The following is a 16,172-nucleotide window of genomic DNA, read 5'->3' as shown; positions in this document are numbered from 1 at the left end:
ATATGTGGATCATGCCAAACCTTCTGGATAAATAAGGACAAAATTTTCTCAAATAGGATATTCACCTCTTGGATGTATTATTAAAAAAGATGGTATTTTGGTAGAGTTGTCTTTGTATTTTGTCTTTCATTCTTTTCAAAGATCATGCTTGAAGTTATATTAGATCATAACTAAATTATCAGGTATTAGTTATGATCTAACACAATTGTTAACCTGATTATCAGAATATCGGATAATCCTCATTATTCTCCCACACTGAACCTTTTCTTAATCAAATCTCCCTGCAAACACACTGAAGATGCTTACCATCATCATGCCAACCCCAAACCATATTTTTATCAACATTTCTTTTTCTACAGATCAGCCCCTTCAAATAGCACTACAGTGGTGCTATTTGGGATGATGTTTGAGATTTCTGTGTCCGTGGTCTGTTTCTGCTCTCCTTTTTCCAAATAAATGTTCTGACTAAATAAATGAAATCTTTACTAGAGTGAAGGGGTCATCATTCCCCACTTCACTGCAAACTCCTGACCTCTATTCAATCCCTGGTTCTCTAAAAATAAAAATTAAAAAAATAATAATAATAATAAATAAATAAAATTTTGCAGTCTAAGGTAAAAATTCAGCATTTTCAATAATGGAAGTCAAAAATTCCAGCTTCTCACTCAGTCATACCATAGCCCAATACAAGAGTAAGAAAGTCATTAACAAATCCAAAGCAGTCTTCATAAGAGCAAAATACTATAAATTTTCTTGCTGCTCAAATGGGGGAAGTCAAGCCTCCTAGTCCACTGCTAAGCCCCATATTTGTATGTAACTTTCTGCTCTTCCTTGTTTCTACCTCTTACATATTCTAATGACACCATGGTGACATCACTGAAAGGAAAACCTTTTGGCATCAGTTGTTCCTCTAACTCTTGTACAGATAACTAAAGCAAATCACTTCTTACTACATCACAAGGTGATCAAAGTATGCCTCCTCTGATCTTTCATCAGAACATCATCAGAAAAATGCTCTGGTAATCTTCTTGATACTAATATGTCTCCCCAGATGGTATCCTTCTAACTCTACCAAATACTTGTGCATCACAGTTACCATCCTGTAGTGCCTGATAAGCTGTCTGGCATACTGAAGAGTATGGAAGCAAGCATTTATCAGCCTGCCTCTGAAAAGGAATATAAGACAGCCACCAAACTATTGTCCCACTGCCCTCACCTTAATACTCTGGAAAGTGATGGAAAAGGTCATCAACAACGAGTCACTTCACCTACATGGAGACACATCAGTTATCACCTATGTGAATTCAGCCATTCTTGTTCTACAGCATATCACTTCAAACAACTTTGAAGAGATACTTTGGACACAAGCTTTGGGAAGATTTGGTGAAACTCATGCAGTCACTTTTGATTTTCAAGGCATTTCATCATGTCTGGCATCAATCTACTTACGAAGCTGCTATCTTATGGTTTCCTTGCTGCTGTTTTTGATTGAATTGCCAGCTTCCTCTCATCAGATTTATCTAATAATGTTGGAGTTTAATAATGCTACCTCTTTACTCCTGTATATGACTCTCTCTCATACAACTTGAAACCCTATCCAGAGGTTTATTGATGGCAGTAAATTCCATTGGTGAAACTCTGTAGCTCAAATAAGTTAGTTTCAAGATTTTTATAACCATTCTTTCTGAAACTGATGTTATCATAAGAATGATTCTTATCATGGATTGAAGATAATCTAGTGAATTTCAATGAAAACACCTAACACTTTATAAATCCCATACCTGACTGACCTTAGAATATTATTTTCTCACATCTGGAAAGGTGTATCCTGAACATCCTGAAGAATTTTTGATTATATACAGAAAAGGATAATCTGCCTAATAGATAACTCTCTCTCTCTCTCTCACTCAGACTCTCTCCAATCACATTCTCACAGGTGCTCTGTTTCTGCATTATGCCTTTTTTTTTTATAGGTATTTCATAGGCATTGAAAACTCCAATGAAAACTACCAACCAACTACTGTTCCTATGCTTTTTCCCAATCATGTAAGAGCAGCTACTCATCAACATCCATTCATAAGGTTCAACTCCAAATTTATCTTCTCCCAAACTTATCAGACCAACCTTTCATTTTCTTTTGAGATATGCATTAAAAGGCAGTCTCTTGAGTTGGTTCATACCAAATCCATTCAAATGTAATCCATCACTCATATTCCATCCATGCCTAAAATTCATCCTGCTATTTTTTTATGTGACTCCCATTCACGAAAGATTTTAAACGTGTAGTAGATTAGTACCATGGGCAGGTTAATGATTTTTATTAATTTTTTATACATTTTTGTATTTTTAATTATTTATTTTTTTATGTAATTTGGAAACTTACTCTAGAGAAACTTAGAACTTTTGAACATCACTTCAGGCGTCGTAATTAGCAAGGCAGTGGTCTCATGCTGGATAATGAAATTCATCTCCCACCTAAAGACAACCACCAACATACATATCTATAGTAGGATTCCAACCTGCAGCCTATTCATTAGAGTGGATATACTAACCACCTGGCCACTCAGACCTGCAAATATATTCACATATTAGACTAATTTCTCCTCACACAGCTCTGAATGACACCGTGCCATCCATCATATTTACTCATCATCTCAATTTACCTAGGCAGCACAATGATCCCCCTTTCCTACCATTTTATTATATTTTATTCTCCTCAATACTTTTCAGATATCCAACCTCACATTCTCTTTCTGTCCAACTGATTCACTCTTTTCTACTACTATTACTAATCCTCTTTCTAATTTTACTCTTCATATCCCAAGTTTCAATCACAACACTCATCTTCCCTTGTGGAAAACAAACTTTGGGCACCCTCCACCACATCTCTATAATGGAATCTCCACACATCACCTCTCTTGATTCATTCCTTGTAGAGCTGTTAGAAGATAAAACCTTTCCTCAGATGGTGTAAAGATAAGAAGAATAACAAGGGACAAGACTGATATAATGACACTTGTAGGTAAATTCAACATTCTAGCAATGGCTGATTATCAGAGTAATAGGCAGTAGCAAGTACAAGAGAATGAGAACACAAAACATATAGTGGAGCTAGTGGATAAAGGAATAAATTACATGAACCACAGAATTATTCCAAAGCACATAGAATTATAACTGTGATGAGAAAAATGTTGATCAGTAAAAGACAAAGTGATATTCCATATAAGACATGCATTTGTTGCCTTTTGAATTTCTAAATTTCCAAATAGATAAGGCAATGTTTGAGAGAGACAGTAAAAGTGAGTCAAATTAATTACTTGACTAAAAATATTCCAGAAAATATTTTTTTTCCTCACTCATATATAAATGATAAATGTGATATTTATATATGAATAAACAGTAAGTAAGCAGGTGTGCTCTTAGAATGCAGAGAAAAATGTAAGAAAACTATGTATAAAGGTAGCTAAACAATAGTCATGGGAAAAGTTGAAGAATATAGAAGATAAATGAAGTTGGAAATCATTAAGTTGGAAAAGTGTTCTGGAGACATTGAAAGGGCTTCAGAATAGAAGGAAGAGCAGAGCCAAAAAAAGGAATTAGAGATGATAAAGGTGATCTAATAAACCAGCATAAATTTACTGGATATCTATAATAAATATTAAGAGACTGTTAAATGAAATAAGCAGTGGCAAAAAATATTTGAGAGAAATGTAGTCAGCATTATATTCAGTAATCAAGCATATTTAAGAGGAGACTAAGAAAATTGTGAATAATAAATGAAAAACTTGGGTAAGAACAAGCTGGATTCAGGCCAAATGGGAAGTGTTAGGATCAGATTTTTACTATAAGACAAACAGGTAAGAAAGCAGGAAAATATAAAAAGGATCTGTATTTAAATTTTATAGATCTGGAAAAGGTACATGATAAAGTGCTAAGAGAAAACCTGTTCAAAATCCTATAATTAATGGTCTAAATGTAGCTTTAATTTATTTATGTCATTTGTTAGAATTGAAGGCAGTAGTGGGAAGAGTGTATGCATTCTTGTCTTACATCTGAATTTACATCAAACTATCTTCAATGTTATAATAAATTTAGATTAATCCTTTATCCAAGCATAAGCAAACAAAGTTTGCACCTGAAGTATCTTCAAGACTGAGGCAACTCATGGTAAAGGTAGACCAAGTTCTCATCACTCCTAGTCTTAGTATCTCCCATAATGCAAAGCACATCTCCTTGCAGACATGTACAATGCTATGCATTAAGAGAAGGGCCACTACCCAGACCAGTTTCAACCTTTATTCAGGTCTCATCAGTGGGAGCCAGACGAGGTGGTGACACTAAGATGGAAGCAATGCAGAAGTCACATCATATTTACCTATACGAGGTGTCTCACCTTATTATTAAATTACTCTGGATTTAGAGAAAGATGTTGGAAGTTTTTTCCCCACTTGGTTAGACTATAATAAATTTAGTTTAATCCTTTATCCAAGTGTAAGCAAACAAAATTTGTACCTGAAGTATCTTCAGGACTGAGGCAACTCGTGGTAAAGATGGACCAAGCTCTCATCACTCCTTGTCTTAGTATCTCCCATAATGCAAAGCACATCTCCTTACAGACATGTATAATGCTATGCATTAAGAGAAGGGCCGCTACCCAGACCAGTTTCGACCTTTATTCAGGTCCCGTCAGTGGGAATAGGTAAATTCAAGTCTCTTCATACGTCTGCTACGTATATAAAACTCTTTGGATTTCAGAAATAAAATTTCCGATCTTCATCTAGACGATTCGAAGATTATGATTAGTCTACATGTTGTTTCTCTATTTACGAATGCTCCGTTAGCGGACAGCATTGAATTACTGAACCAAGAATTTCCCCCAGCATAAGTCAAATTATTTGAATTTGTAATAAAGTCTGGTTATTTTTCCTTCAAAATCCAGTTATACCAACAAAATAGGTAATCCAATATCTCCATGGAGCACTTCGAACAACATATCTTTGACAACATTTCACCCAAACCTAAACCTTTGCTTCAGATATGTGGACGACATTTTTGCCATATGGAAGGCCACTACGGAAGAATTACAACAGTTTCTCTCAAAAATAAATGCACTTTATCCAAGATCCAGTTCACCCTAGAAGTAGAAGTAAATAAGCAGTTAGCCTTTCTAGACCTCTTAATTCTTTGCCAACCAGATGGTGACCTACAATTCACACTCTATAGGAAGGAGACTTATACAGGCCAGTACATCCATGCTGAATCACATCACCATCCCAGTCAAAAGGCAGGTACTATAAAAACACTGGTTCATAGAGCCCACTCCTTTTGTTCTTCAGAAGAACTATTACAAAAAGAATTATAATATATTAATTCCTCCTTCATATCTAATGGTTATAAGAATTCCTTCATAAAAAGAGCTTTAAGTAGTCATGCTTCAGCATCCTCTTCAAATACAGAAGAAACAATGCGTATACCTATCCCCTTATGTGCAAGGCATTAGCGAATGCATAGCTAAAGTGTTAAAACCACTAAATATTTGTGTTGCCTTTCAACCCATCAGAAAAATCTCTATATTCCTCAAGTCTCCAAAGGACAAGCTGCCACATCTCAGCTATCCATGTGTCTACCAGATTCCCTGCTCTTGTGGGTTATCATATTTCGGACAAACAGGAAGATCTGCTCTGATCCGGTTAGAAGAACACAAGTCGTATATTCAGTACCTTGAACCTGAACAGTCTGGACTTGCAGAGCATGCCATCAACACTAGACATAGAGTTCAGTGGAACAAGACAAAAGTTATTCACAAAAATTGGTTCCTCATGGAACAGCTTTACAAAGAAACATGTGAACCATTACTTCACTCCCCTAATCTAAACAGATCCGATGGTCTACATCTTTCCCCCTTGTGGGAGATAGTACTCTATAAATCAGCAAATCTTTCCTAACCTTTGTAATTGTATACACATATATATATATATATATAAATTTTAATTAATTTTTATTTATTTTTTTTGTTGAAATAAATTTAGGAAATTTAACCTTAACTACTTAGGTGGTGCTTTGAAAATATATCAGTTATTGTTTAATTAGCCTTTATACTTGTACTGATGGGGCGCTTAAGGGTCAAAGCTGTATAACTGAGAGGAGACCTCCACATAGCCTTTAAAGGAATGCAGAGAACCGACCAGGGCTTCTGACCTAATGTTCAATCCTCACCTTCTCGTGGTGCACCCTGTTGGGTATCTACTTTGATACTGAACGAACGAGGATGAGCTGGCAATTTGGGATTTAGCCGACCAAATTGTATTCTTATTGGTTAAACCAAAATAAAAAATGATGGTACGACATGACAAAATTTCATGCCAGCTGGGGTGTCGCCCAGTTAAACAAGGCCCCCGTTGTTTTTGCCAGGGAACCAGGGCAAACAGCGAAAAGTCAGCTACTGGAACAAATCTGAAAACAAACCCCAACTCAACATCACCAGAGTTAAAGATCGGTACTATCAACGTAAGAAGCCTGAATGGCAAAGAAATGAAGCTAGCTGAGGAATTAGATAAGTACCAGATCGACATAATAGGGGTGACTGAAACAAAAAAGACCAAAACTGGTGACATCTTTCTGAGCAATAAATACAAAATGTTATATTCAGGCAATGACAATCAAGGAAAAGAAGGAGTAGCCATAGTATTCAACACAAAATACGAGGCTAATCTTCTTGAATGGCAGTCAGTTTCAAGTAGAGTAATGTGGGCAAATATGAGAATGGGCAACTGGACAATGAGACTTATTTGTGCCAATGGTCCCACAGAAGGTTCTACTAAGGTAGAAGTGGAGGAATTTTTTGATGCTCTAGAAAAAGCAACTGACACAATGAAAAAGGAAAAGTTGGTCCTTGTTGGGGATCTAAATAGCAGAGTAGGAAATGACTGTGAGACATACAAAAATATTTTGGGAAAATTTGGAGAAAAGAGCAAAGCTAATAATAATGGCAAATATCTGTTGGATTTCTGCTCAGGACATGGACTGGTTATTACTAACACCATGGTCCAACATAAAAATGTGCACAAATTCACATGGAGAGAAGAGGCTAGGAATAAGAAAAGTCTCATTGACTATGTTATTGTTGATAGTGATGTTTTCTCCCTGGTGCAGGACACCAGAGTGTACAGAGGATTTGAAATTGGAAGTGATCACTATTTAGTCTTGAGCAGGATAAAATTGAAATTCATATTGAAAAGAATAAATGTAAGAAAGTTTTAAAGCGATAAAAGTTGAGCAGCTCTCAGATGTGAACTGTAGACTAAAATACAGAAAGATTATTGAAAAGAAAATGAAAGAGTTTGAGAACAGGAATCAAACCTTGGAGATTCAGTGGCAAACTCTGAAGAAAACATTGATTCTGCCAGAGAGGCATGTGGTGAGGTTGTGTGCAAGGATAAAAAAATCAGAACTCCCTGGTGGACACAGGAAGTTAAAGAGGCAGTGAAGGAAAAGAAGAAAGCATATCAAAAGTTCCTGGCAAATAAGTCAGCTTTTACTCTTACAGAATACAGAGACAAATGTAAGAAAGCTAAACAGTGTGTAAAACTAGCTAAACAAAAGTCATGGGAGGACTTTGGCAAGAATATAGAAAATAAATATTAAGAAGGTGGCAAAATATTCTGGAGGTTGTTGAAGAAGCTTAGGAATGGAAGAAGGAGTGCTGTAAAAGGAGTTAGAGATGATACAGGTGACATGAAAACGGGAGAAAAAGATATCCTTGAAGTATGGAGTAATTACTTTGAAAAACTGCTAAATGAAACAAGCAGTAATGACAGCACAGTGATAAAAAACACTGACCAGGCATGCAGTCAGGAATACATATCCATACTTGAAGTAGAAAAAGCCATCAAAGGCTTGAAATGTGGAAAGGCAGCAGGAGTAGATGATATTCGACCAGAAATGCTGAAGTATGGTGGTATAAAAGTCTTACAGTGGCTGCACTGCATAGTTCAGAAAGCCTGGACAGAGGGATGAATTCCCGATGATTGGAGTAGAGCTCTCATAGTACCCATATATAAAAAGGAAAATAAAACTGAATGTGAGAATTACGGAGGTATTTCCCTACTGAGTGTTCCTGGCAAGATCTATGCAAGTATACTTGAGAAACGGTTGAGAAGAATTATGGAAGAAAAGCTTGGTGAAGAACAAGCTGGATTCAGGCCAAATAGAGGCTGTCAGGATCAGATCTTCACTTTACGACAAATAGTCGAGAAAGCATGGGAATATAACAAAGATCTGTATTTAAGTTTTGTTGATTTGGAAAAGGCATATCACAAGGTGCCAAGAGAGACGCTATTCAATATGCTGCAGTTATATGGTGTCAATGGGGCATTATATCAAGCAATACTTAGTCTTTACTTGAGTTGTAAGTCAGCAGTTAGAATTGAAGGAAGTACAGGAAGATAGTTTAATGTTAAATCTGGTGTGAGACAAGGATGTACATTATCCCCTCTGTTATTCATTATCTATATGGATCACATTATGAAGGAAAGTGGTATTAAACCTGATATCAAAATTGGAGATGTTAATGTCAGCTCTTTGCTTTATGCAGATGATGTTATACTTCTAAATAAATCTGCTACAAGTCAGCAAGATTCTCTGACTAAATTGAATAGCTGTTGTAATAGATATGGTATGAAGGTCAGCAATAAAAAGACAAAGACAATGAAAATAGGCAGAATCATTGAAAATGTCAACTGTGTTGTGAATGGAGAACCTGTGGAACAAGTAAAACATTTCAGCTACTTAGGCACAATTTTTACTGAAGATGGTAAATTAAATATAGAAATAGACAACAGAATCAGCAATGGTGGGAAGTCAATCGAATAAATTCATATGGAATAAGAGAGAAATTACTCGGAGCACTAAATTAGCTGTATACAAGACAGTGTTCAAACCAGTTTTAACTTATGGATCTGAGAGTTGGGTCAGAAGTAAAACACTTGACCAAAGACTAGAGACTGCAGATATGAGAGTCCTGAGAAAGATTAGAGGCATGAACAGATGGCATCAATGGCAATATCATATTTATTAAAAATGAGGATATTAGCAAAGAACTTGACATTGTCAGCATCCAGGAATGCATTAGCAGAGCTAATCTCAGGTGGTATGGTCACTTAAATAGAATGGGAGAGGAAAGATTAGGAAAACAAGTGTTCTCTGTCTGGTTGGCAGGAAAACGACCCAGAGGAAGACCAAGATATAGGTGGATTGATACAGTACAAAGTGCCTTAGTCGATAGAAATATAAGATCTGATAATGTTGGAGTCTTGACAAGTAACAGACTGATTTGGAGGAAAATTGTAGATAGGAAGTTAGTAATGATGTAATTTTTTCATGTAGTACTGTCATATCCTGTACACCCCTTGAGGGTATACATGGCAGGAATTTGATGATGATAATGACTTGTACTGATGATGCCTGTGATACTCAGGTGAAAATTCTACTAATAAAGAATTTTTTATGTTAGTTAATTCCGTTATTATAATAGTAAGTAATATGTCTACTTTCAGTATTTCCTTACTGAAACTTAATGGATCACATTAAAAGGAAATTGGTATTAAACCAGATATCAAAATTGGAAATATTCAATTTGGTTCTTTACTTTATATGCAGATGATATTTATACTTTTAAATAAATGCAGTAGAGGTCTTCATGACTCTTTTTAACTAAATTGAATAACTGCTGTAAGAAGTTTGGTATATGAAAATCAGAAATATGAAAATGGAAACTATGAAACCGATAGGAACATGGAGAACATTAACTGTGTTCTCAATAGAGAGCCTACAGCACAAGAAAAATACTTCAGCTATTTCAGTAGATGTTTAGTGAAGATGAAATTGATAGGGAAATAGATAATAGAATAAACAAAGTTGGTATGGTAGAGAGCCGGTTGAATAAATTCATATGAAATAAGAAATGGCAAAATGGAGAAATTAGCTATTCTAAATTAGCAAAATATAAGACAGTGTTCAAATCAGTTTTAATTAATGATCACAGAATTAAAAATAAAATATTTGATCAAAGGTTGGACATTATTTCACAGTCTGAGAAAAAAAAAGGGGGGGGGGTAGGGGAACAACAGAATCATGTCAAAAATTGAAGATATTAGCAAGAAACTTTACACTGTTAGCATGCAAAAACATGTACATATGTGTGGGGGAAGAAGAGTAACTTAAAGTTGGTATGGTCACTTAGGGAGAAGAAAGGCTTGCAAAAGACATATTTGATTTCAGGATTGTAGGCATTAAGAGGATAACTAAGATCCAGAGGGGGGTTGATGCAACTAGTTCATGCCTTAGAAAGCTGAAATGTGTGATCTAACATTGTTGGATTCCTGACAAATAACAGGTTAATTTGGAAGAAAATAGCTGATAGGAAATTAGTAGGGATGCATACTTAATCATGTGATATTGGATCATAACATCCTTAACACCCCATGAGGGTACATATCAGAAATTTGATGTTGATAATGAATGAAATAGGAGATTTACTAGTGTTTTGCTGTAGTTGTAGGAAGGGTGTAATGGAAGGAGGAAGTTTTATTGTTAAGAGGATATTTGTAGAAAATACACAGTGATTCAGACAGTGATATTATAATAATTATATCTAATAATTATAGTAATAAAAATTTATCTTGCTTTATTTAGTATATAATGAATTCTAATAAATAACAACTTTACCTGGCTTGGTTTAGCATATACACAAGAAGCACGGCGTTCTATATCACAGTATACTTCAATGGCATCTTTGGGATCACCTTGGTTAGGATCTATCCAGTAGTTCCCTTTGTAAGATAAGAACATAATCAATTTCTAAAATGTTTTAGAAATATATTCAGAATAAACTTCATTATATCAAATAGGAATTTCGAGTACATCTATTATAATCCTATTCTAGATATAGAAATTGAGTAGATATCTAAGGACGATATGAAATTTTAATATTGATTTTCAAAATGATGAAACCGAATTTAGTATTATTTAAAACTTTAAAAATCTTACAAAAACTAAAATCTTTTGTAAGTCACAGATTTAGTTGAATGTTAACTACCTGACTAATATTCTGTCAACTCTGTAATAGGGTGACGACAGAAGTGATGAACAAGGGAGATGCAAATATGGTGATTTTTTTTAGACATATGATAGATTATCACATGCTAAGTTGGTAATAAAATTGAGAGAAATAGAGAGAAATAATAAATTAGTGAATAACTTGTTGATCTTTGTTAAAAAGATATCAATAAACCATATCTGAAGCACAGAATACCAGAACAGAAGGTTAATAGGTACATGACATATTTGCAGAATGAAATTAGATAACTGATGAATAATAAATAGAAGGGCAGAAAAGAATTGAGTAAAAGAGATAACGAACATATCAAGACTGCTATTGTAAGGTGATCCCATTATTAGAGATGTTGGAGTGAAAGGATGTGCAGCATTTGTTTTTCAGAAGTGAAGATGATTTTCTTCACTCATTTCCCTCTGCATTTTGCAGAGTGGAATGAGGAGAATCATATATATATATATATGCATGGAGGAGTGAGAATGAATGAATGAAATGAAAGCTGACCATGTCAAAGAGGTAATTAATGATTTGAAAGTGGTGGTGCTGTAAGGAGATTTGGTTATCAGAAGTGTAGTGAATGAGATCGTGTACAAGGTTTGTTTTCCTGGAAGTAGCATAAACAGAGTAACTGATATTCTCCAGGTATGACAGTGATGAGTTGAAATGTGAGAAAAGATCATTCATAGAATATTAGCAGAGATGTGTGAGGAGAAATGGGTGCAGTTTGTGGACATGTAAGATGAGTTTGAAGATTCATGGATTGCACTTAAATGGTTCTAGTGTGAGTCAACTGCAGAGGCTTGCTGCAAGGAAGTTTAATGACTGTAGTGCATAGAAAATATGAGAAATTAAGAGATGACATGAAAAATCAGGAGAGTAGGGTAAGAAAGACTGGAGTTGCATTTGTGAATGGAGCAGTTAGTAGTGCGAGTGAAGAGAATGAGAAAACAGGACTGCAAGACAGACAGGGAAATCAGAGGGATGGACAAGGTGATGCTACACAAAAATAGGTGGATGCTGGAAGCAGAAGTGAATGTGTGAGCAGACAAGAAAAGAATATCATTGGATGCAATGAGAGTATTTGAATTTGGATAAAATTATTCGATAAGTGCTGGCAGAGATTAATGGTCAAGGGAAGAAATCACATCTGAGAGGTAGAGTTGATAGGACTTGTTATAGACCCAGAAATGAATTATTATGTTTATTTACAAATGCCAGAAGTATTACGATAAATGGAAACAAAATTCTTGCATTGAGAGTATGCAATTGCCCAAAAACTGCTGCAGTAAGAGCGATATAGTTGGATAAATAACATCTTGATAGGTATTGAGGTGGTATGGGGGGGGGGGGGTATGATGTATTTTGTGAAGAGGGAATGGGAAGAAAACAAGGAAGAGTGGAGATGCAAAGGAGGAATAGCGGTGATGGTTTTCTGAGGCAGCATGGTGTGAGGTAGATATAAACAGGTTGAAATATTTATGTCGGGGATTGTTATAGAACTGGAGGGCAGTTGGGGGAGAGGAAATGTATAGGCAAATTAGTCTTCTTCTTCTCTCTTCCATCATTTATGTGGATGATGATAAGGCTGAATGAACTCTTTCCACTTCTGTCTGTCCCGGGAGAGTCCAAACAATTCTGTCCAGTTTGGTGTCGCTTGTTGTGATTTGGTTTTCAGGTCCTCTTTTATTTTGTCTATCCATCTAATTCTGGGCCGTCCTTTGGATCTTTTACCTTCCACCGTTGTATTCAGGGATTTAGATGGTAGTCTTTCTGTTCCCATTCTGGTCACATGGCCAAACCATCGTAGTCTTCTTTCTTGGATTTTGTCTATTATTGTTATTTCTTGTTTTAGTCGTTTCTTTTTGTCTTCGTTTCTTAGTCGATCCAGCAGAGATACTCCAAGTAATCTTTTTAACCAACCCATTTCAGTACCTAATAATTTTTTCTCTTCAGCCTTTTTGAGATTCCAGCATTCACTTCCATAGAGGAGTATTGGGAGGACCATTGTTTCATAGATTCTTACTTGTGTTACTTGTTTGATGTCTCTTGACTTCCATATTTTATTAAGTCGTCCAAAAGTTTGGGATGCTTGACTGATTCGTCTGTTTATATCTTTTATAATTTCACCATTGTACTCAATAACTCCTCCAATGTAGGTGAAGTTTTCTACCTGCTCTAGATTCTTACTTTCAATTTTCAGATTGGTGCTTCTTTTTCCTATTTGTATAATTTTTGTTTTGTCTACATTTATGTTTAATCCAGATTTTATACACTCCTCCTTTATTTTATCAGAAATTCGCTGTAGATTTTCTTCTGTGCTTGCAAGTAATGCAATGTCATCTGCAAATTTTAAATTTGTCACATTTTTCACATATATTTTGACTCCAGAGTCTTCATTGTTTAAGGCCTTGTTGGTTGCTTCTTCCATTGTAAGATTGAACAGGTCTGGTGACAGATTGCATCCCTGTCTTACTCCGCTCTCTGTGTGGAACCAGTTGGTTAAGCTGTCCTCCATTCATACTGCACTTTCAGATTTCTCATACAGATTCTTTATTATTCTTATGGTTTTGTTGGGAATTCCAAATTCTTCCATAGTTTTCCATAGTTCTCTTTTACGGATTGAATCAAATGCCTGACGAAAGTCTATGAAATTTATCTAGCAACTTTGGTTGTACTCTAGTGTCTTTTCTATTAGCTGTCTTAAGGTGAATATTGATCAATTGAGCTTTGCCCTGGTCTGAAACCAGCTTGTTCTTCTCCTAGTGCCAGTTCTATATATGGCTTAATTTGGTTTTGGAGTACTTTCGTAAAAACCTTACTTGGAATACTGAGGTGGCTAATTCTGCTGTAATTATTGCATTCTGTTTTATCTCCTTTTTTGTATATAGGAGTTATGACTGAGTTGGTCCAATCAGTAAGCACTGCTTCGTTTTTGTAGATCCTTTCAAATAATGTTTTTAATGGTTCCAAAAGTTGTTCCTTTCCTGCTTTTAATTGTATTTCCTGCATGTATTTGATCAATGCCAAGTGCTTTCCTAGTTTTGAGTTTTTCTATGCTGTATGCTATTATTTCTTTGGTAAAGATATTTGTTTCCTCTTCCATTTAAGTGGCTGGAATCATAATATCCTGGGAGCTGTTTTTATTATATAAATCTTCGAAGTATTCTTCCCATCTGGCCATTCTTTTTGTTTTACTTTCAATTAGTTGTCCCTCTTTGTTTTTGATCATTATAATTTTTGTTGTCCCTGTCTTACTAATTTGGTCTATTTGTTTATATAATCCATGAAGGTTATTTTCTTTTGATAGCTTTTCTGCCATTTTGCATTTTTCTTCTAACCAGTTATTCTTATCTCTTTCAACTAGTTTTCTAATTTCTCTGGTTAATCTATTATATTCATTTCTGTTATAGTTCTTTTAGTTTTATGCTTTTCCTTTGATCACTTAACCTTTTTACTTCATTTGAGATCCAATCCTTTTTTACTTCCTCTTTCTATGTAACCTATTATTTTTTCTGCCGAATTTAATATTATTTTCTTTAATTTGCACCAATGTTCTTCAATGTTTATATTCTGTTTTGGTAGTTCCTTCAGGTTTTTTATCTAGTTCTAATTGATATTTTCTTAGAATATTGTTGTCTTGTAGTTTTTTTACATTCAGTCTCCTTTTGACTCTAAAAGTGCTTCCAGATTTTAACTTTATTCTTATGTTTGCTAATACTAGCTTATGGTCTGATCCACAATCTGCAGAGAAGGATCTGCAGTTTAGGATACTTGATTTCCATCTTTGGTTTACAATAATATAGTCTATTATATTCTTGGTTTGTCTGTCTGGTGATATCCATGTCCATTTTCTTTGGGGTTTTGGATGTTTAAAGAGAGTGTTGGTTATTGTTAGTCTATTATTTGAGCAGAAGTTTACCAGTCTTTCGCCACGTTCATTGCTTTCTCCATATCCAAACTTTCCGATTACTCTTGGCCAGGTATTCCAGTCTTTGCCTACTTTTGCATTTAAGTCCCCCATTACAATGAGGAGATCTTGACTTGATGTCTGCTGTACTGCTTTTTTCAAATCTATATAGAACTCCTCAATGTCTTCTTCTGATGATGTCGAAGTTGGTGAGTATACTTGAATGATAGTTAGTGATCTGATTGATGTTTTAAATCTTGCTTTAATTATCCTAGGTGAGATAGGATTGTTAGACAATAGAGAGTTTTGAGCCTTTGGTTTTAATATAAGTGCTACTCCTTCTTGTTTGTTGTCCTCCCCACCTGAAGTTAAGATTTTGTACTGTCCATGGTGGAATTCTGCTTTTCCAGTCTATCTGGTTTCGCAGAGTCCAATCACTTCCCATCGGTACTAGTCTAATTCATGCAGTAATATTTCCAATGCTCCTTCCTGGTGAAGAATTCTTACATTCCATGTTTCTATGTTTGTTATGTTTTTCCTGTCTATTAGGTGATGTTTTGTTCCAATAGCATATTTTATGCCTTCACTATCTTGGTTCCCTAATAGTGGGCGTGACCCTTGTTTGACCGGGCGATGGTCGAGCTGGCATGTATCTTTAGGTTGGTTAGAGTTCATTCGGTTTCAATGGTTAAGTTTTCATCAAGTGTCAATCACCACTCCTTGATCTGAATTCAGCCACTTTTTTTTAGTAGATAGCGGAAACTACAGTTTGAGAGGAAAAGAGTCACCCCCCTCACCTCGAGTTGCTCTAATGCACTGGAAGGAAGGAGTAAGAAGTAAGAGAGAGTAGAGGGAAAGAAGAGTAAAAGACCAGTCTCCAGATATGATATACCAAGTGTATATTGCATGAAGTAAGATCAGGTCTAGCTTGGTATCTCGAGTTTGCCATGCCCGTACTCACCAATGTGAATCCCTGAGAATGGGGCTCACATCGGTGAGTACGGGCATGGCAAACTACTCTAATAATGAAATAACAAATAATGAAATGGCAAATTAGTCTAACAAATAATAAAATAGTGATTATTAGGTGCAATTTCAGTTATGGTAATACAGGATGGAATGAAGAAATGGCATCTTGTGGCAAAGTAAATG

At 35.4% G+C, this 16,172-nt stretch overlaps 1 protein-coding gene across 1 annotated transcript in view; it reads right to left on the bottom strand.

Annotated features, from left to right (window-relative positions):
• Positions 1 to 16,172, bottom strand: part of LOC150100214 (uncharacterized) — an 850,396-nt gene that overhangs the window by 51,530 nt on the left and 782,694 nt on the right. Inside the window, exon 46 of the mRNA XM_090402345.1 lies at positions 10,726 to 10,829. Coding sequence (XP_090258471.1) covers positions 10,726 to 10,829 — 104 coding nt within the window. The remainder of the gene's footprint in view (positions 1 to 10,725; positions 10,830 to 16,172) is intronic.

Source organism: Typopeltis vanoorti, chromosome 13, assembly GCF_054136105.1.
Source record: "Typopeltis vanoorti isolate ZY-2024b chromosome 13, IOZ_Tvanoo_1.0, whole genome shotgun sequence".
Lineage (NCBI taxonomy): Eukaryota > Metazoa > Arthropoda > Arachnida > Uropygi > Thelyphonidae > Typopeltis > Typopeltis vanoorti.
This window is presented reverse-complemented; position numbering and strand designations above follow the sequence as displayed.